The 22303-nt window shown below is 43.0% G+C and overlaps 1 protein-coding gene and 1 long non-coding RNA gene across 7 annotated transcripts in view; one reads left to right on the top strand and one right to left on the bottom strand.

Annotated features, from left to right (window-relative positions):
• The window catches only part of EML6 (EMAP like 6), a 269805-nt gene that overhangs the window by 23562 nt on the left and 223940 nt on the right, over window positions 1–22303 (bottom strand). For all 6 annotated transcript variants that reach the window (XR_004803100.2, XR_004803099.2, XR_004803097.2 and 3 more), the window contains exons 27-28: window positions 19852–20053; window positions 19611–19737 (exon numbers count right to left, since the gene is read on the bottom strand). Coding sequence is in view for 3 of the 6 variants with exons in the window: in XM_049115524.1 (XP_048971481.1) it covers window positions 19611–19737; window positions 19852–20053 (329 nt within the window). In the remaining 3 variants the exon portion in view is untranslated. The remainder of the gene's footprint in view (window positions 1–19610; window positions 19738–19851; window positions 20054–22303) is intronic.
• On the top strand, window positions 133–7678 carry LOC118350034 (uncharacterized). Its single transcript, XR_004803102.2, has 3 exons — window positions 133–965; window positions 4272–4508; window positions 5338–7678. It is a non-coding gene; the product is annotated as an uncharacterized LOC118350034 (long non-coding RNA).

Raw genomic sequence — 22303 nt, 5'->3', positions numbered from 1 at the left:
AAATGTGACTCTGAAAAGCTTTGCTGAGGTGGGAAAGAGTAGGGTGCATGAGAACATTCACTCACTTTTCAGTCCAATAAACTCTTTATAGCTGGCTGTCCCCGCGGGCACTCAGGACGGGAGAGCCAGGGAGAGCCAGGACGGGAGTGAGCACAGCAGGGATTAGCGGGGAGACTGGGGAAGGTGGAGGAGAGCCTGGGAGGAGAGGAGCTGGGCATCCCGGAGGGGTGGAGCAGACACACAAAGGGGCCTCTGGGGGCAAGTGGAACTCTGAGGCCACTCAGGTAAACAAAGAAGAGAGTTTCCACTGGGCAAGAACCTTAAGGAGGGAGCCTGGCAAAGGAGCAAACAAATTGGATGAGCAGGAGCGAGGATGACGGATGGGCCTGAGCTCTGAGAGAGCAGAAGAGCGGCTTTGCAAGGAAGAGGGAGTAGAGGCAAGAAGCTGAGGGGAGGCCTGTGGCCTCGAGCATGTGACAGGCTTAAGTAAGGAGGCGGTAGTGTTCTCGTCCAGTGCTGGGGGTGCAGGCTGCAACAGCCACCCACGTCAGTGGGGAGAGTCCCTACGGGGCCGCCCCGTGTCCTCTGGAAATGGCACATTCTTGGGCAGGGAAGGACCATGAGAAGGTCAACTGGTGCTGCAATCCTGTGGTCCGGCAGCTGGGCTGCGGAAGAGAAAGTTTAGACTCCCTTGAAGGTGTGTGGGGTCTTACTGACACGGCCTCTCGCCCCACGGGGGCCCCCAGAGGTGGCCGGGCCCGGTGCTCACCCCTCTTTACCCCCTCCCCAGGGTGCTGGGGGGAGCGGAGCACATGATGACCTGAGATACACAGGAGAGGGCTCAGAGCCAAGGTTCTTAGGGAAGCGTCTGAGAGGACAGAAGACGGAAGCCCTGAGGAAAATCAGTCACACCCCCAGATGAGCGCAACATGACAGCCAACTGGGGAGGGAGGCTCAGAAAGCCGGTAAGAAACAAAGTTGTTGCAAACAGCTTCTATAAAGAGGGGTGTGGGTGTGGAGAAAATCAGCTACATTTAGTCAAGAAATGCAAGTTTGGAATTGTTTTCAGTGTTGTTAGTCAGACAACGTTAAAGGGTCCTTGGAGGAACCGTAGCTTTCTTAAGATCCTAAAATGTGCCATAAAATGCTCCAAGAATTTTCCAAAATGTCTCGGGAAACCAAGCTACCTTTGATCCTTTTTGGTGGGAGCCAGCAGATGATCTGAGCACTGTTTGAGCATTGTCCTCCAATGAGTCCTATCAACCCATGCTAAATTGTGTTTGTACTTGGGCATTTTTTCTGGGGACATGAGGCAGGTTTTAAGCAAATTTTCAAAGATGTATGTGATTTGAGAGTGAGAGGTTAAGGACCATTGCTCTTGGATAAATCCAGGTTGCAGAAAATTCTACAAAGCCAAGGGAGATCTGCAAAAATAGAAGGAGCTGGATTCTGTTAAATGTATTCCTAGGTCTTCCAGAACCACCTGTGGAAACTGCTCAGTGGTGAAATGGAGTGGAAGGGAGAGAGTCAGATAGGAGAATTATGGGATGCCCTGAGGGAAGTCCACCATCTTCAAAGTGCTTTGGACTGAAGCCTATAAGGCAGCCCCCTCCTTCGCCCCCCTTTTTTTTTAAAAAACAAAAATGGGGATACAGTCCCTGAGTTGGCCATTTTTGGTGAATATGGAAAGGAGGGAACTATGAGTAAGGTGAGCAGACTACTGAAGAGGCCACTCCAATAATCTAAGGGAAGAATGATGAAGATCTTGACTAAAGCAAAGGTTGCAAAAAAGGAAAAAAATGAATCTTTAAAGGGGTACTGGTAAAGGAGACTTCAAGAACTTTGTAACTGATTAGCTCTAGGGGTTGAAGGAAGGAGAGCAATCCAAGTGGAATACCAGTTTTCTGCCTGGGCACCTGGGTGGATGGTGGTACCAATGACTAAGACAGGAGAAGAGTCATGACAAAAGATGATGAGCTGCATTGTGGCATGGTAAACTTTGGACATCAGTGGGCTGGAAGCTCAATTAAGAGGTGTGACTCAGATAACCATCAGCCAATGGGTGGAATATACAAGACTGATCAAGAAGAGAGTAGAAGCTTGAGGACCAACAGCATGTGAATGGCTAGAAGAGGGGGCAGACCAGGGACACTGAGAAGAAATGAGTGAAGAGGTAGTCAGAGGGCCAGGAAAGATGGTTTCTAAAAAGTAAGTGAGAGAAGAATGGATATAACTTCACTATCCAATGTGGTATCCACTGGCCACATGCAGCCAGTCCAAATTAAAGTGTGCTGTAACTGTAAAATAAACACTAGATTTTGAAGACCTAGTAAAAATAATTTTTAAAAAGGAATATAAAATGACTCAACAATTTTCACAATAAATTATATGTGGAAATAATATTTTTAATATATTGGGTTAAATAAAATACACTATTAAAATTAATTTCATCATCTCTTTTAACTTTTTAAATGTGATTATTAGAAAATCACCTAATCGACTGATGGAATGGGCTAGAGAGTGAAGGAGAGACTTGGTACTGGTAAAGCCTGGGTGAGAAGGAGAAAGGGGAAGAAGGTGAGGGCAGGAATGTGTGTGCAAGGGTATAAGATCAGTCAAAGGATTTACTTACTTCCTGAGCATAGTTTGATGGGGATGGGAAAGACTAGAACGCATTTCTTGGCTGAGGACAAGGATCCAGTTTGGGGCGAGTGAGATAAGGGACATAGGACAGAAAGGCGATGACTGGGGAGCAAGGATGGCTGGGAGGCTGAGGTCCAAGCACCAGATGAGGGACTAGCCTTGAATAGGAGTAGGGATTTCATTCCTCTAAGAAGAAAAGGAGTGAACGGTTAACATGGGTGAAGGATGGGAAGCAAGACAGAGAAGAGATAAAGAAATGCCAAGATGTGGTTCATGCCCAATAGCTTCTGTTTTCTCAATGACGTAGGGTAGAAAAGCCATGTACCTAGAGTGGAGGGGGTAGGGTTTGGGCAGGAGGATGAGGAAGGGACAGAATTGTCTTTGACTATCGAGTGACTAGCAGAGGGGGACAACCAAAGACAAGAATGAACATGAAGGAGCACTGGAGAGGGCTTCGGTGCAGCTGGCAGCGTGGATGCTGGTGAGGGCAATCTACACTAGTGCAATTTTCTAGTCAGAAGAACGGAGATATGTGCTGTAGGAGAAATACAGGGGTGAAGAGCCAACAGGACTGGAAAAGTGGCATTCAGGCAGACAAAAAGATAGTGAGGCCAGGAGAAACTGATGAATCTAGAAAAAATGGAGGCATCAAGGTGAAGATGCTTTCATGAGAATTAAGATCAGGATTACTGGGAATGAGAAATCTAGAGGAGAGAAGTTTAAGTCACTGATGGACAATGGTGATGATGTAACCCATGGCTGGCAGGAGCCAGGGTCAGTCAGTCAGTTGATCATTAGGGGAACTCCTCAGAGACAGGAAGTTGACAACTGACAAGAACAGGAAGGGAGAGAAGATGGCAGAGCATGACGGGAACTTCAAAGGAGTAGGGTGGGGGTGGCTAAAGAGCGAGCCAATATGCTTAACAAACACATAACACCCAGATTCCCCACACCTTATAGCCAGAGACGCTGTTTCAAGGGGTACATATCATGCACCCCAACAATTGTTTCTGCAAACATCTCCCCCCAGTTACCACAACATGACCACACAACAGTAGAAAAGGGGAGGGAAATGAACCTGATAGCACCCATTCCCTCCAAATGGAAATCTGAGAGATGTTCAGAGGCTCGATAAAAACAACTGCACCCAACCCTGTCACTGTCCTGAAAGAGATGCTTCCTCTCATCAGAAAATTGCTCACTTATGTGTGGTGTGCGGTCTCCGTGAGCCAGGGGGCTTGAGTTGACTGATTATACTGTAAGACTATGATTTCCTGGGTGTATTAATCTTTCAAAAAAAATCACTCCACCTCTGCATTTACAAGCCCTGGCACACATTTTTTTGATGATAAAAAACGAACAAACTATGGTAGGTTTCATTCCTAAAATTATCAGTTACATAGAAGTCATTCTTTTGCTTCAAACAATACATAAAATCAAGAGAATTGAATAAGGGAAATCATTTATAAAGGTAGCATTACATTCCCTTAAAAAAACCCCAACTATTCTGCTTTCCACAGAGCTCCGTAGGCAAGCAATGGGCCTTTGGAATGGCTAATGGCAGCGTTTGGGGAGCATTTGGGGAGTTTAATGGATACCTAACTTCACTTCCTCCCACCTTGTTAAAGAACAGGAAACCTGCTACCTTATTCAGACCAGCTGGGAGAGCAGAACTAGACAAAACCAAGGGACAGAATAAAGAACAACTCAGCCTAGAGAGAAACGCCCTGGAAGAGCAGGGACGCTGCTTGCCCTGCTTGCCCCGCACACGTGCAATCGCGGCCCCGGAGGCAGGTCTGAGCCTCGCTTCCTCGCGACCGCCACGCAACGGCGGGTCCCCGAAGAGCCAATTCTTAGGCTCTAAGGTCAGTCCATCGGCACGAATGGGATGGAAACATAGAATTCGAGGCTCCTTCGCACTTATCAGACCAAACTTTGGGATAGGGTGTAGCGGGTCTGACAGCTCTCGACCTGGGAAATTTGAGGGTGAATTCAGAAGCACCTGTTAGCAAGATGGTGCGTTCTTAGCAGCTCTTACCATCTGAGCTCACAAAGCAGCTACTGATCAGTGATGACAAAGGGCCTCTGTGAGGCCAGTGGAGCGAGGAAAGGGGAAGTGCCAGGCTGTTTATTCATTTATTTCCCCGTGGAGGGGAGCACAGTCTTGATTTGTCAAGCTCATCATGCCTCAGGCAAACCTGAAATGGGCAGTGACTGATTAAATACAGCATTTATTTATTTTTATTACTTTTATTTTTTAGATTTTATTTATTAGAGAGAGAGAGAGAGAGCGTGCACAAGCGGGAGAGGGGTGGGGGAGAGGGAGAAGCAGACTCCCGCTGAGCAGGGAGCCCAATGTGGGGTTTGATCCCAGGACTCTGGGATCATGACCTGAGTGGAAGGCAGACATTTAACCGACTGTGCCACACAGGAGCCCCTAAATACAGCATTAAAAAAAAAAAAAGCCTTGGGAGAGGTTTCTCTCCCTAAACATAGCAGAAAAGGTTAGAAGAAAAATTTGGGATTACCTAGAGATGGTGGTTTCTTCCAATTCAGGCCAATCTAGTTAACCTTTGCAATATTTTTATACTTCACCACTTGTGAACATGTTGTTTCACTTTAAATCTGCTGACAAAGAAGCTTTGTATGTAAAATAGATGTGATGGCTATAATAACGCAGACTTTTCTTTTCAGGTCTTTTTTGCCTCAGGTTATTTAAATGGCTTCGGACCAAACAGTCATTTAATTCCTAACGGACAGATGGTATGAAGATAAAATTATTGAACCCAGAGCAGTCTCATGGCCAGATTCTACATGGATGGATGTGGCTGCTGACGACGAAGGGATTTGTAGGCCGTTTTGAGGACAGATGAATAGATTTAAATATTAAGAGAAGCAGGCTAAGTAAGTTCATCCATTCATCTACTCATTCAACAAATATTTATTTACTAGGTACTCTGAGCATGGCACCGTGTTAGGTACATGGCGGTAACCAGGACAGTGCGGTGCTGACCCTTGAGGAACTAAGAGACTCACACAATATTGACAATTCAGTGGAACTTTAAGTATCTTGACACCATGGACCAATATATTCAGGATCCAAGGATTAAAGGAGGCTCTTAATTTGGGGCTGAAACAAAACCAAAATACCCTAGTGTTTCTTTATAAACACATGGTGTATAGTTTTCCTTACAGGATTTTCTTTTTGCTTAAGTTCATAAATCCGTATAAACTGATTCAGAAGATATGTGATAAAATAGGAGAGGATAAATTTTAGGGCCTTCCCCATTCAGCCATAAGCACAATTTAGGAAAAGGTCTGCAAAACCCTAGTGCTAGAGTGCAGTCTTGCGGTCATTTGGTGCTGGGACCCAACTGTTCAGAGATGAGGAAACCAACATTTATAAAAGGCTCAGAATCTGTTTCTAATTGTGGATTGGTAAAAGCTTCTTGGTTTCCCAAGGAACATATGGTAGAGATTGATAGTTAAAAATGTAACAGAGGGACTAAAATATTAATGTAGGAGTATTCACAGACTCCTTCTTTATAATCCCCTGCTAAGAATAATTCCCGCAATGCCACCTCGGCATCTCCTCATACTGGGTAGCTGAGATGGATGGAGGGTGACATAATTTCATGCACCATGGAGGACTGGGGGAGGGATTCCATTGAGGACAAGCACCCCCCTCATGCATGTTTGGGGGTGCCCAAACTGCCCGCTTCATAGTTGAGCACTACTGAGATGAGGAGATGATGACCCTTCAGGGTCCTGATTTACCTGTAGGTCCACAAGTGGGGGTTATGGAGAGACACTGCGATATTGACAGCTGGGGTCACTCAAATGTGGATCCAGGGGGCCACCAGCAGGCCACTGGTGCCTAGGGACAAATCCCTGTGTGTGGGGACTACTGGAGGCACCATTCACCCATCCACCTGGAAGGAAGCTCACAGCACATATGAATGAGGGAGGAGGTGCCTGGTCCCCTGGATAATCCCTGATCATCTGTGTCACACACTCCTTGCCAGAAAAAGGAGATAGTTACTCTCAATGCCACAGAGACTAAGAGTAAGGGCTATTGTTTGGAATTGTCTGAAGGCAGAAGTCAGGGGGAGACTAACCTGAGAGCTGGAAAAATGGTCAGGGGTGCCAAATGCTTAGAGGAAGAAATTTCCAAACTGGATTATGGATATAAAGACAAGATGCCAACAAGAACTCAGACTCTGATACCTAGTGGGTATCAGTAACTAGAAATTAACCTAAATCTTGTTAAATTGTTAAGGAGTTTATTCACAATCAACAATCATTTACCGAGTCCTGGCACTGTTAGCGAATTTGGAGAAGAGGCACTGTATCAGAAATTTTGCTTTCACAGAGTTGACATCCTAGCTGCGGGAGAGGCACTTCATGAAAATCTCTAAACCTAGCAAACAGCAGAGGCCTGTGATTGCTCAATTCTTAAGGCCTCCCACCAACAGGAGTAGAATAATAGAGCAAAGCCCAAAAAGGTCATCCTCCACAAAGCCAATCTCAGACTTGGCCACAAAGAACAAGAACAAACAAGGAAGATCTTGGCAGGCACAACAGGTAAGCAGAAGGATGACCAAGGACCCTATCCCACTGTGCTGGAGATAACCTCACACAACCTGAAACCAGGGCATGCTGAGGCAAGACTGGCAAAGCTGAAGTCAGTTCCCCTGATCTCATGCAAACATGGTGCAGTGTGTGAGAATTGTTTTAAAGTGGTTATGCCTCTTGAGCTTGCAGGCATGTAGTCAGACTATCCTGAACACTCAGGTATGTGTTTGGGGAGGAGATGGAATATTAAAACATATGAAATAAAACCCTGAAGAGAACAGTAAGGGGAGCCTCTTTTACTTGGAAAAAGTTCTCATAAGTATGCTGTTTCATTGGGGTCCTCTGGGGACTTGTGAAGCCTTGATATAACACTGGCGAGGGAGATGCTGTTAGTTCCTGCCTTATGTAACCATTTCTATGGTTTTCCAATGCTCCAAAATTAAAGAAACTTTACATCTCTAACTCTTGTATTGTCATCTTTCCATCACTGACATCACTGTCCTATTGTGATGACCAAGCAGATGGCTGTCAGAGTGGGATTAATGCCAAGGACTCCCTCAGGCCCTTGCCAGAATGCAGCCAGCCACTTTCCAGATAAACACTGGACATCTATTGAGGTTTTAGATGTAAAAGAAAGCCCCAAGGGAGCTAAGTGTTGCTTTGACTTTCACTGAGTCAACTCTTTGTAAAAGTTAAAGACTCCAGAATCAAAAGACAAGGGGAATTTAGAGACACCAAAGGTTTCAAATGTTGGAGGCAATGGTAGTGATAACACAGTTGATAAAAAAAAAAAACTTTATTAACTAACTTAGCTTTGCTATAAGAAATGGCCACAAATGGAGAATGATTTCAAATAAAAAATTTTAACAGGAATACTTCTACTTTAAAATATGTAAATTATCCCAATGAAGAAAAGCCCAACATGAAGTAGATTTATTAGGGAAAAGTACCCAACATTGAAAGAAGAATTAACACCAATTTTTCTCCAACTCTTCCAATAAAAATCAAAAAGGAAGGAACACTCCCAAACGCATTTTACAAGGTCAGTATTATCCCAATACCAAATCAGAAAAGGACACTACTAGAAAATAAGAGGCCAATATCCCTGATGAATATAGATGCCAAAATTCTCAATAAGATACCAGTAAACTTCATTTAGTAGCACATTGAAAAGATCATTCACCATGACCAAGTGGGATTTATTCTGGGGATGCAAGGATGGTTCAAAATGAGCAAACTGTCAATGTGATACCTCATAATAGAGTTAAAGAAAAGAATCATGATCATTTCAATAGATGCAGAAAAAGCATTTGACAAAATTCAACATTGACTCATGAGAAAAAACTCTTAACAAATTAGGCAGAGAAGGAACATATCTCAGTGTGATACAGGTCATATAAAACAAGCTCACGGCTAACATCATGCTCAGTTGTGAAAGATTAAAAGCTTTTCCTCTGAAGCCGGGAACAAGCCAAGGGTAACAATTCTCACCCCTCCTATTCAACATAGTACAGAATGTCCTAGTGAGAAACAAGCAAAAAAAAAAAAAAGAAATAAAAGCTATCAGAATTGGAAAGGAAGAAGTAAAATTGTTTCTCTATTTGTAGATTACATGATTTTATATATAGAAAATACTAAAGACTCCACCAAAAAACTGTTAGGGCTAAACAATGAATTGACTAAAGTTGCAAGATACAAAATTAACATACAAAAAAATCAGTAGCACGTCTAGATGCTAACAACTTTTCTGAAAAAACAGTGAAATTTATCTCATTTATAACAGCATCAAAAATAATAAAATAGGGGATCCCTGGGTGGCTCAGCAGTTTAGTGCCTGCCTTTGGCCCAGGGCGTGACCCTGGAGACCCGGGATCAAGTCCCACATCAGGCTCTCTGCATGGAGCCTGCATCTCCTTCTGCCTGTGTCTCTGCCTCTCTTTCTTTCTCTGTGTCTCTCATGAATAAATAGAGATTTTTTTTTAATCTTTAAAAAATAATAAAATACCTAGGACTTAATTTAGCTAGAGGTGAAAATCTCTATGCTGAAAACTGTAAGATCTTGATGAAAAAAATTAAAGAAGACAGAAATATCCCATGTTTGTGGATTGGAAGAATTAATGTTGTTAAAATGCCACTACTACCAAAATCCATCTGTAGGCTCACTGCAATCCCCATTTTAGATTTCCAATGGCATTTTTCACAGAAGTATTCCTACTTCTATAATTTATTTGGAACCACAAAAGACACCTATAACCAAAGAAATCCTGAGAAAGAAGAACAAAGCAGGAAATATCATACTTCCTGATTTCAAACTGTACTATAAAGCTACAGTCATTAAAACGGTATGGTACCAGCATAAAAACATACAGACCAATGGGACAGATTCGTGAGCCCAGAAATAAACCCAAGCATACATGGTCAACCTAATATTTGACAAAGGAGCCAAGAATACTCAATGGAGAAAAGACAGTCTCTTCAATAAATGGTTCTGGGTTCACTGGATACTCACATGCAAAAGAATGAAACTGGACCCCTTTCTTATACCACTCTCAAAAATTAACTCAGTGGGTTAAAGACGTGAAAGTGAGACATGAAACCTGGAAACTCCTAGAAGAAAACATAGCAACAAAGCTCCATGACATGAATCTTGGTGATGATTTTTTGGATATGACACCTAAAGCACAAGCAACAAACTGAAAAATAAACAAGTGGGACTACATCAAACAAAAAGTTTCTGTGCAGCAAAAGAACCCATCAAAAAAGTGAAAAGACAATCTACATAATGGGAAATTTTTTTGCAAATCATGTATCTGAAAAGGGGTCAACATCATATATATATATATATATATATATATATATATATATATATATATTTAAACCTCATACAATCCAGTAGCAAAAGAAAAAAACAAAAACCTTAAAAAATGGGCTAAAGACCTCAAGAGAGGTCTTCTCCAAAAAAGATATAGGAAAGGCCAACAGGTACATGGAAAGATACTGAACATCACTAGCATAAGGCAAATGCAAATTAAAACCGCAATGAGACATCATCTCACATCTGTTCAGCCATCCTCAAGACAACAAGACAGATATCAGAGTGGATGTGTGGATGTGGAGAAAGGGAACTCTTGTGCACTGTTGGTAGGAAGGCAAACTGCTACAGCCACTGTGGAAGATAGTATGGAGGTTCCTCAAACAATTAAAAATACAACTACCATATGATCCAATAATCCCACATCTTAGAAATGCATCCAAAGGAAAGAAAAAAACTAACTCAAAAAGACACCTGCACCTCCATGTGCACAGCACCAGTATCTACAATAGCCAAGACATGGAAACAACCTAAGTGTCTCTCAAGGGATGAAGATAAAGAAGATGTGGAGACATAAACAATAGAATATTAGTCAGCCGTTAAAAACTGAGGAAATCGGGCCATTTGCCATATGCTGTAATTTACGTGTGGCATCTGAAACAAACAAGCCAAATTTATGGTTACCAGAGGCAGAAGGGAACAGGGAAGGGAATTGGAAGAAAGTGGTCAAAGGTACAAACTTCCAGTTATAAGGTAACTAAGTGCTGGGGATGTAATGTAGAGCATGAGGGCCATAGTTAACGCTGCTGTGTGATATATGGGACGGACAGTAAATCCTAAGAGTTCTCATCACAAGGACAAGGTTTTTTTTTCCTTCTTTCTTTTTTACTGTATTTCTATGAGAGGATGGAGGGAGGCTCAATGAAGCTATTGTGGCAATATATTTCATACATAAATCATACCATCGTGCTGTAAGCCTTAAATTTATAGAGGTCAATCATTTCTCAATAAAACTGGGAAGAAAACAGAAAAAAAGGAGATATATTAATATTTACCTACTACTGGATAATAGGGAAATGAAAAAAAAAATACACACGTGTACTAAATGTTTCTCCTGACAGCCACTCGGCCCTGTAATTCTGTATCATTTAGGACAGAAGCACTAAAGATGATATTCAAATTTAAAAGTGATTTTCTAATTATATTACAGATTTCCCTCTCTGGAAAACAAATGGTATTTAATGAAGACATAAGGCTTGCTAGATACAAGTGTATAAAAAACACTGCTTCTTAAAACTTCTTTTTACAACACGATTGGGTACATGTTCCAGAGCCAGGTCAGACAGCTGAACAGCTAGACCAAGTACATCTAATCGAGAGATGACGAAACCTATTAATGTCATCATTTCTACAGTTGTCTATAGTTCATAAGTAAACCACATTAACTTGGTGCCAAGACAATACAATTTAGGTGTCAAAAATGTACTTTTCCACCTCAGACATTTTTCTCAAGGGAGACACAACCTTCCCAGTCTGAGAAGGCAGGAGAAGTGGCCACAAGCCCAGGGCCCGGCTGAGGACGGGGAAACATGCTCAAGCTGAGTGTGCGATTCTGACTGGTGGCCCTATGTGACACAGCTCCTGAAGTGAGAAGGCAGGAGGAAGGGTTTGAACCCCTTCTTCATCAAGTGAAAGGTGAAAAATATAAAGATAGAAACAGAAAGGGTCAATTCCCACATTCTTTTCCTCATCCCTGGACAGCCAGCCAAAAGCTGCAGGCCTCAGTGCCTGTTAATAAAGGACCTTGAGCAAATACAGCCTGCTGACCCAGGTGCCCTGAGAACGCAAGCCCTCGCTTAGAGGAACAGAAGTTACTGAATATTTATATGCCCATTTCCATAAAAGTAGTTCAGTCGGTATTTATTTTGTATTTCTCATCACAGAGTTAGGTTTTTGTCTGAACGCACGTCCCAACTAAATATATCAAATAAAAATCTCCATTATTCCTATTCCCTATGCAGACGGTTAATCTAAGCAGTTCGGGGAGGAGGAGATGGGGACAAGTGTGTCATACAGGAGACATTTCAAAACAAACAATGAACCACGGCCCAACCGTGTGAAACTTGAAAGACCAACGGCTGTTCAGCTCATGCGGATTTTAATAATAGACCACATGACACATTTGGAGATACTATGGATCCTGTCTATAAGTTATGAAAAAGATGACTTTGTGATCCACCTGTGTCGTGATCATGCACTTACCTCAGAATCCAAAATTGGGATTGCACGATAATTTAATCCATACAAAAAAAGCCCTGGGTATTGGCACTAGACATTTGTACAGCTCAAAGTTTCTAATTTGTTCTTTTTCTTAATGTGAAGATAAAAACCTCTGGAGATGGGCCAAAGATGTTTACACGTTATTTTTAAAGATATGTGAGAATGTAAAAATGTAACGTGAATAGAAAATACCAATTTTAGAAAGCAACCATTCTCAGTGTACTAATGCTTTCTATAGGTCAATTCTTCTGACACCCCTCGACAGCAGAGTAAAACTATGGCTCATCAAAACTGACTCATTTAAAGCTGGGTAGAGTTTTAAATGTCTGTAATGATTCTTGCTACTGATTTGGTTATATTTACTGGTATCTTTAATTGATTATATCTACTCAAAGACATTTATAAATGATAGGAATTACTGTTCAACATTAAAATGACCAGAGGCTCTCTTCTGTGATAATAATACTAGTTTCCATCAAGAAAAAAAAAAAATGAAAGGAGCACGAGCGGGCTATTTTCCACCCCTCCATTCTACTGTCTACCCTTCTCTCCTCCTGCTCTGAGCCCTCCATGGCTGACTTTTGAGGCTTCCATCAACAGGCACTTTTGTCCTTCAGTTTCTGACTGGCCTCAGCTTGAGGGGAAAATCAGGGGAAGGTGAGAGGGTCAGAGGAGGATACACCTGGGGAATTTACTCCCCGGAGAGCTTCTTGCTGGGATTCAGGTAGGTTACCTTCAACTTTCTCCCCCAGGTCTCAGCTCCTGTCAGGCAGTCTGCTCCTACAGCTAATGCTCCCCAGGTCTGGCAACAGACCCAAGGGTGATGGAGGGGCTACCCCATCCCTGTCGTTTCTCTATATCCTGCCCACACCTTTGTTACTAGGCCTTTCATTTAACTCTCTCCAAATTACTTCCTTTTCAGAGGGCTCTTGCTTTCCTGTTGGAGCCAGAACTGACAGAGAGCTTAGGTCAAACCTGAAAGACTTAGGCTTTCTCTCTCATGGTCCCCTAATTCTAAGAAATTCTATATAATAGGCGCCCTATATTTTTATAGTCTTTGAAGCCAACTTTAGAGAGCTAGAGCCAAGAATCAAAACCAGAAAAGGAAAAGAAAGCCTTCTCATCTTTTAGATGATACTACCCAATATAATCTTTAGAAATGCAGTATATATAATATGGTGCACCAAAGCATGGCAAAGGTCCTATTAAAACAAGGCAAAAAAAAGAGTTAAAATATTAGTATACCTCATGACTTTAAAAAAAGTGTTGTTTTTTTTTAAGATTTTAAAAATTTATTTATTCATGAGAGATACCGAGAGAGAGGCAGAGACGTAGGCAGAGGGAGAAATAGGCTCCCCGCAGGGAGCCCGATGCTGGACTCAATCCCGGGACTCTGGGATTATGCCCTGAGCTGAAGGCAGACACTCAACCACTGAGCCACCCAGGCGTCCCTTTTTTTTCTTTCTATTTTAGGTCTATAACAATTTAAGCCACCTCCAGTAGTTATGAGGAACTAAAGTGCCCTCACAGAAACTAGATTCCCTGCTGGGACAGGAAAACCAATGCTGAATATGGGATTGACCTCTTGTCAAAACCTAAGGACAATTTTGTTTGTTTGTTTGTTTGTTTGTTTGTTTGTTTTTGGACAATTTTGGAAGTACTTGATGGTATTGTGAAAAAGCCACATATACCAACCCAAAGAAAGGTCTGCTAAAGATCACAGCGACAGCTCAAACATTAAAAAGTGACAACAAAAACACCATCAGAATCAGCTGCACCTAAGAAGAGACAAATAAGAACTATGCTTTTGAAAAGGAATATATACCAACAGTATTCAATTAACTGGTGCTTAGTTTATCCTGAAAAAAGGAGAGCAGAAAGAATGAAAGTTGATTTAATTGATTAAAAAAAAAAAAGTAATGTGCTTCACTGATACGACTCACTTTGAGATTCCAAATCATTACCAATCTGAGATGTCAAAAGCCCTTTTCCTGCTAAGTTGCCATAAAATGCCAACCCTTAGGTCAGAGGGTAAATGATAAAAATGGAATTAGACGGATCTAAAGCTTGGGTCTTCTGGGAGATGTCTCTCAAAGTTGACCTTTCCTCCCTCTTACTGTGCGCTGGTCATGGTCATCTGGGGAGTGGCCAAGCACAGAGCCAGGGTTTCTGGACGAGTCCAGGAGGAGTGTGGGGTGGGATGGGGGTGGGGTGGGGTGAGGATTCAGTTCTTATAAGAATGACCAGTCCTTTCTGGTGCCTCACAGAATCCCTAACCCACAGGTGCATCGTTTATATTCCAGCAGGAATCTGAAAGACTAGGGGAAGCTGGTCCTCAGAGAGGATATTGTGTTACCCCTACTCTGTGTTCACTTGGTGCGTGTATCTTTTGTTATGACAAACACAATCTTTACATCCTCTGCCTATTAACATCTTCTAACATCTGTATTACTACTGAGTCATGCATAACATGTCCATGGCAAGGGCAGGCGTCTGTGACTCAGCCAGCAGAGGATGAAACGGATATGGACTAGTCACCTCTATATACTGTATCTCACGCTCTCCCCTTCTAAGCGGCAGTTTAAAAGACTATCCTCCTTCTGTCCTCCCTTCACACTATTTGGCATGTAGTGGTGGTCAACATTATTGTTAGTCACAGGCCTATGAAGATCTTTATCTGGACCCTGCTGAGAAAACTTCATAGCTCCCCAAGATCCTGGATGTGAGGCTGGATACAGTAACTGGAAACTCTTTGGGGAAGGGTGACTGCGTTTTCAATCATTTATGTGGGATAGTTTAAGTTGGAGCATTTTAAGAGTGTGTATATGACAAGAAAAATGGGAGGGCAGAAGGCATGTCCTGCTTTGGGTTCACACGGAAATCAAATTTTGTTAACCACCTTGGACTTTTAGTTCTGATAAAGGTGATTACACTGCTAGTCTATGGGTGGCATATGGCTGCTTACTTAAAACAGTCAATAAAAGGCTCATATTTTATAGAGCAGCAGGGATTGGTTGAAGGGTGGTCGTGTGACCCACCAGAGCCAAAAGTACCTCATAAACCATTTGGAGGATTTGTCAGTCAGAGGCAGTTCTTTCCTGCTGGACTGTAAGGTCCAGGCACTGTAGTCATTTTGCTACTTGAACTGCAGTAGCCAAAAGAAAGCAGAACTGAAATATGGAGAGAGAACAGGAAGATTTGAGTTTCTCTATCAAGTGACACTCGAAGTCACCCAATCTCTGGATTTTTGGATGTGTCAGACAATAGGTTTCTTTTGCTTAGGCCAGTTTGGGTTGGGTGACCTCCCTGAAACCAAGTTGTACCTTATAAATTAAAAAATGACATACAAACTTCGTGTAGCCTTGGTAATGTGGTGAAAGAAACTTCTTAATTTTTATAGGCAAGTCTAGGAATCTGGAGCTGAGCAAATTTCAGGGACTTTGTCACCTGATGAATTCAGAACTGTTTTTATTGAAGTGAGAACACAGTATTTTGGTATCATCCCTTGTGCTGATAGTAGGCGTTTTGTATCTTAAATTGCTCTGAAAACCATGCTTCCTTCTCCTGTTTTTTTCCTTTCTGAAAAAGAACTACCATTTAAAGTATTTATTAAGCAATACTTTTAAGTTTGCAGGTGGATGAAACAGGCATAATATTAAGAAAACAGGGCAAGGTAGGAATGAGGCCAAAAGTTGGAAGCAAGGGGGTGTGTCAAGGTGGAGGTGGGAGCTTGAGAGGCAGGAGAGCTTTGGAAAGGTTGCTTTAGACCAGAACTGGAGTCAGCAGAGGATGGCGGAGAGCATATGCAGTGGCCCTGAGTGTCCAGATGAGGTCTAAAAGCATAGGTTCCCCAAACTGGAAAAGATTTCATGACTTGCCTCAGCCACATGTCACACGTGGCAGGTGAGCAGCAGGATTACCCAAGAGTTCTGCCAAGGTTGGGTACTGGCTAGACAAGTGTGGCGAGGTGAAAGAGGCAAGGCACTCCAGTGTGCTAGAGCACAGTTCAAGGGGGTGACCAGGATACTTGATAACACACCTGTAAGGGATTACGTAATTGGTAGGTATAACTCTATGCTTTTGAAAGCAATTACCAATTTCTCTCCACTTTCCTACTTCTCAAAAGATTGGAACTAAAGATCGTGTGACTTCTGAAGAGTAAGAACTCAGGGTGAGTTAGAAATTGTACAAAGAAGCACAATCCAAAGCCTCATGCTCTTTTAAAATCAAATAACTGAGTCTAATTAGAACTGAGTCTAATTAGCACTATCTGAAATGTGAGGAATTAGAAACGCAGTTGCTTAAAAACTAACTGGTCCATAATGTGCAGCTGTCTGCAAGGCAACTGTTTTCAGTGTGATGGATCCTGCGCTCATCTCACGGTTCTAAAGTGGGAAAGGATTTCAACCAGAAGCAGAACTTTCCGAAACACTGATAAAAAGCAAAAACAAGTCCTTGCACTGAGTGGTTGGTCCAGGCTCAAGCCTCTTGCAATTCTCCAATGTTTGTCTCCCGTTAGTCTTACTGGGGTGTGTCTTGGCCCAGGTATTTAGAAAAGGCACCCAGGTATCTGCAGGTATACACGGGAGGGAACAATGAAGGGCAGGTCAAGAAGAGCCTCTGCCTCTCCAATCAGGAAGGCTTGAAGGAGTGAAAGGGAAGAGTGTCAGGGCTGACAGTCCTGAATATTGGTAGGGAGAAGCCAGGTACTATCTGATCCCATGAGGTCCCCAGCATTTCTGTCTCTGCGCCTCTCTCTCTTCTTCTTGGGATGCTGGAGTCCACAGAGTCCATTTCTTTCTTTCTTTCTTTAAAAGATTTATTTATTTATTCATGAGAGACACAGAGTGAGAGAGAGAGGCAGAGACCTGGCAGAGGGAGAAGCAAGCTCCCCACCGGGGGCCCGATGTGGGACTCAATCCCGGATCCCAGGATCACGACCTGAGCCAAAGGCAGGCGCCCAACTGCTAAGCCACCCAGGCGTCCCCACAGAGTCCATTTCTTATCCCAGGCGAGGACTCAGGTGATGTATTTGCCTAGCTTATTGTCAAGAGTCCTCTCCACTCACCTTCCTTCTCTAATCCTGCTTTCTCACAAAGTCTCTGAACGTCCCACCTTGTCTGGCACCCCCTTCTCTCTTCTGCAGTTCAGGCGCTGTCCACCATCCTATCTCAGGTTCACATTCTGCTAACATTACTGACAAGGACTGGTGGAGACCGCTTGTTTTGGTTCTCATTATGATTTGCCCTCATGGAGGCTGTAGATTCAGACACCATTTGCTGCTCCTTCGTTGCTCACCCCCTCCTGCAGTGGTCGAGCTTTGCTCCCAGGATGCCTTGCAGCTGACATCCTGCTCTCTGGTTACAGCCCACTCTGGGAACTGAAGCTGTCAAGGCTTTTAGGTTACCAAGGATATTACTCTGTGTAAAAAAAGGCTTGATTATTCCTCCAGACCCTGTATTTATCTCAAAAATGTTTTGTTCACTACATATCTTCTTCATTACACCCTGGTGTGAATTATTTTGAAAAGTCAACAGAGTACTGAAATGCCAACCCCTAGATCTCTTAATACTATGAAGCACTTTTTTTTCTTGTGTATATAAAAAAGTCAATCCTGTGGTTGCTAATTAATGTACATTATGACAAGTTCCCAAACTGATTTGGTGAGGCAGCTTCCAGATATTGGCATTCTTAAAGGTCCACTGTACCTGCAACTCTCACACTTTTTTCCCAAAGTGAACAAGGATGAAATTTTTACAGACCTACCCAAAGAGACATCGAGACAAGGAGAAGTTCAGATGAGCCTCAGTTCAGGTTAAAAACCAACTACAGGGTTTGGAATTGTGAATCTGCTTAGATTTCTAAATCTTAGTGGACAGTCTAAGTCTCGGCATGATGAAGCACTAGGGTTGTAGAAATCAGCCAGGACAACCTTGGAATAATAGCCAAGTCAACTCACTTCATAATATTATGTGACATTGGAGAGGCTCGGTAATTTTTTCCCAAAAGAATGTTTAATTTATGCCAAATGTTTTTAAGGGTGGGTTATTTAAGAGCAAGGCTTATTTAGGCACTTCTGTGCAGATGGACTTTTTTTCTTTATTCTTAGTATTAGGCCCTTTAAAAGTATTTTCTTTCTGTGGCCTCTAGAAAAACCACGTGGCAAGCAAGATAAACTATAATTCATATACTACTGCAGAAAAATCTCTAACTTTTTTTAATCAAAAGAGAACTCTGAATCTTTATAGTAGACATCTAACAAAGATGCTGGGGATGGATTAGGGATTTTTGAATCAGATTCCATCAGTGGGCATATATTACCAAGCTAATTTTGACATCTAGCAATGGACTGAAGCGGGGGGGTGGGGATATTTTATTTCTTTATAACTACATTCCCATCTAATTGTAAGAAGTGATAAATCAAATTTTTGAAGTAGTTAATTTGCCTAATAGGCAGAAAGCCACACTGAATGCAAAAAAGCAACTTGGTCTCATAGTGGAACCAGGGAACTTGTGAACATGGAATCCATGTCAATATCCACAGAGAATTCTTCAAACATCTTTGTCATCCATGAAATTCTCTTCTGATGTTAGAATTTTAGTGAGTGTTTATCCTGCCTACTATGAATGTGGTAAATTAGGTAACTGCAGTAGCTATGAGCTTTTTTTTTTTTTCCTAAAAAATGCCTAAGTATTTGGCTATTTCTCTTTTCAATACTTACAACAGCACATCAAAAAGGCCTAAAATAACATCCCAAACCCCCTTTCTATATAAGGATCCCGAGACGGCAAAAACAAATTGGTTAGGTCTAGAATCACGAAGCCCATCTGAACAATCTTGGGCAGGTGAAGACACAATGAGAGAAGGTACACCAAGTGATACAGTGTAATGCACAGACTCTGGTTAGAATAGGGGATTATTTTTCACAACCCACAAATATTCCTTCAGGACCTTAGAGGCCTTCCCACCCTCCCACCTCTCTAATCAGCATGTCTCCTATTAGCCATCACATTCCAGACAGTGTTTGGCTATCCTGACACCCTCTCTAGGCAAGGGGAAGCCTGGTTCAACCAAATCTCATGTCTATTCAAGTCATATTCCACAACCAGCTTCTGCTTTTGCCATATGTCAAGGGCCGTGGGCAATTTTCCCCAGTTTTAATCTGTATGCAGGTTAAGACTCTGTGCATATACACCACAGACTAGCTTAAGTAGCAACTCTGAGGGCAAAGAAAATGAACTCTTGTTGAAATCTTGTCATCAGATGTAATCAATGCAAACAAACCTGGCGACACCATACCTTTCTTCCACTGAAACTTCTTTCAGCTGCTGGTGTGGTTTGGTACCTTCCATCTCCCTGATGCTCACGGCATAGATCTTGGTGGTGTAATCAATGGCCTTCTCTCTAGCAACGTCACTGTCATAGCCTCAAACAATGGAAAGAAACGGGTGTGGAGTTGGTGGGCAGTGGGCCGGGGATGGGGTGGATGGGTGCTGTGCGGGAAGGGGCAGCCGGCTAGAGGCAGGTGGGGCTCACTCACCTCCATCCTCTTCCGCATCCGTGTCTGACTCCTCACTGTCCACTAGCTTGCTCTCTTGGGTCCCCACAAACTCCCTCGTCCAGATCATTAAGGCGGTGTCAGCACCACCGACCGTGAGCAGCACAGAGTCGTTGTGCAGCCACCTCACGTTGGTGACATGCGCGCTGTGCCCCACATACTTCTTGAATCTTGCATGCTGGCCCTGTGAAGCCAGAAACTGGTGATTACCCCATCTGGAGTCTTAGGAGTCCTGCCTTCAGACTAGTTCATCCATGTTATTTTCCCGGGTGGCTTCTGGTGGATACAAATTAAGCAGTTGATCTAAGCAGCCACTTCCCTCCGTTTTCTTAGAGTGTAAGCTCTATGAGGGCAGGAACTAGGTCTCTTTTTACCGAAAACATTACCTGGCTCATCATGTCCTCAGTATGTGGTTTCTGAGGGAAGGAACAAAACGTTGGACTACAGAACCTCCTTGTGAGGGCCTAATTAAGTATTTGTTTCTCTCAAATATCAAATGTACATTCCCCACAGGTCTCTAGTGTAAACTCCTGATGGTGAATCTGGCTGACATTTGAGATCAGAAATGTTTTCCCTGTCATCCCCCATAGTGGCTTTTGTACCAAGGCCCAAGCTAGGAGAAGAGCAAGGGACTTCTTAGAATCCTGGGGCCCAAAGTAAGATTTAAAACAAACACAGCAGTTTCTGCCACGGATACTGGAAACAATTTTCACGGGAAACATTAAAACAATTGGTTTTAAAACAAAGTATGCTCCTTTTCAACAAGCATAACCAAATATAAGAGCCCAATTTATGAATAATTGTAGAAAGCTTTCCAGAGTTTCATACCCAGGCCATACAACATTTATCGCAGGTGGAGAAGGATGAGGGTGGAATATGAGTCAGCTGCTCACAGTCCTGACATGTGGAGGGGAGCTGAGGCTGCCACCAGAAACCAGCTTCCATTTTTGGCTCATGAGCCACAGCCTGGCAAAAACAGCTCCAGCGAGAGCCATTTTAAAGAGGGGGACTTTTTTTTCCATCCTCTCAGCAACAATCAGAGAATACCTTAACCAATGTGGGAAGCTGCACGCTCTTCCTGAGGTTGTGAGAGGGCCATTGGTATCCCCCATGGAAACTGGACTCCATAATGGAAGAGACTTCCAGAGGGTTTTGGACCGGCATGCTAGGGAAACTGAAACCAGCACAGACACATGGCAGGAGACAGGTGCAGCAGAGTGTGTGACTCTGAAGTATGCTCGTTTAAGATCTCTGGGTATTTGGCGGACCCCTACCTGACAACGAGTGGAAATGCCCATCCCTCAGCAGAGTACTGTGTGTAGAAACATTAGGGAAGCAAACAGGCAGGCCATATTTCCAGGAAGCCTTCCAGAGCCACTAGTTTGCTAGAAAACAGGCAGAGCACAATAAGGATTTCCAAGGGAAACCACTACTCACATAGATCTATGTGAGATCCAGAAGACACGGAAGCAAGGAGGACAGGCATAGTGGTCACGTGTCCTGCTGGTCTTCCAGCTGGAAACAGCAACCTGCCCACTGTATCTACCACCAACACAAGCTTATTTCTTGAGGAGGACAAAGAAAAAGAGCCTGAGGAATGCCTCTCCATACTCCTACTTATATAATGGTATATAGGGTTTCTAGACAGGATGGAAGAAGAAATCCAAAAAGAAAGGTTCAGGAGAAAAATGATTATAACTTGATCATAATCAGGGTGCAGGGGGAAAGAAAGTGACAGAGGAGAAAGAGGAAAAAATTATGAGTCTCGGGGATCCCTGGGTGGCTCAGCGGTTTAGCGCCTGCCTTTGGCCCAGGGCGCGATCCTGGAGTCCCGGGATCGAGTCCCGCGTCAGGCTCCAGGCATGGAGCCTGCTTCTCCCTCCTCCTGTGTCTCTGCCTCTCTCTCTCTCTATGTCTATCATAAATAAATAAATAAATAAATAAATAAATAAATAAATAAACCTTTAAAAAAAATTATGAGTCTCTGACGTGATTTAACAAAACTGAGATTCTTGCAGCAGAAGGGGATTCAAGATTCTCAGAATACGAAACAGGATCACTGCTCCATGGAACAATAAAGGGAATTCACAGTTACTAGATATTTCCAGGAAACCAACTACTCCCCCAGGAGGAAGAGGTCAGCAGGGATGTTTGGTGGCTCCCTTAGGGCCTATGGAAGGAGTCTCCTGAAGACCTGGCACAGCCAGTCTGATGAGCTGTCCTTCCAGGTCATCATGTCAAACCATGCATTTGTGTCACCCATCGGTACTCACTACCACTACTTTCCTCTTCCACTGAGTCATGAAAGAACAGAGAATCTGGAATATGTTTCTACAGGGCTGGGTGTTAACTGCTGTTAGGGGAGAAATTCCTGAGAGTTTGATGAAATAGATGTACCCTCTCCTCAGATTCACATTTCGCATAGAATTTCTCT

This window comes from Canis lupus, chromosome 10 (genome assembly GCF_003254725.2).
Source record: "Canis lupus dingo isolate Sandy chromosome 10, ASM325472v2, whole genome shotgun sequence".
Classification (NCBI taxonomy): Eukaryota; Metazoa; Chordata; class Mammalia; order Carnivora; family Canidae; genus Canis; species Canis lupus.
The sequence above is the reverse complement of the archived record's forward strand: the minus strand, read 5'-3'. Positions and strand labels throughout refer to the sequence as shown.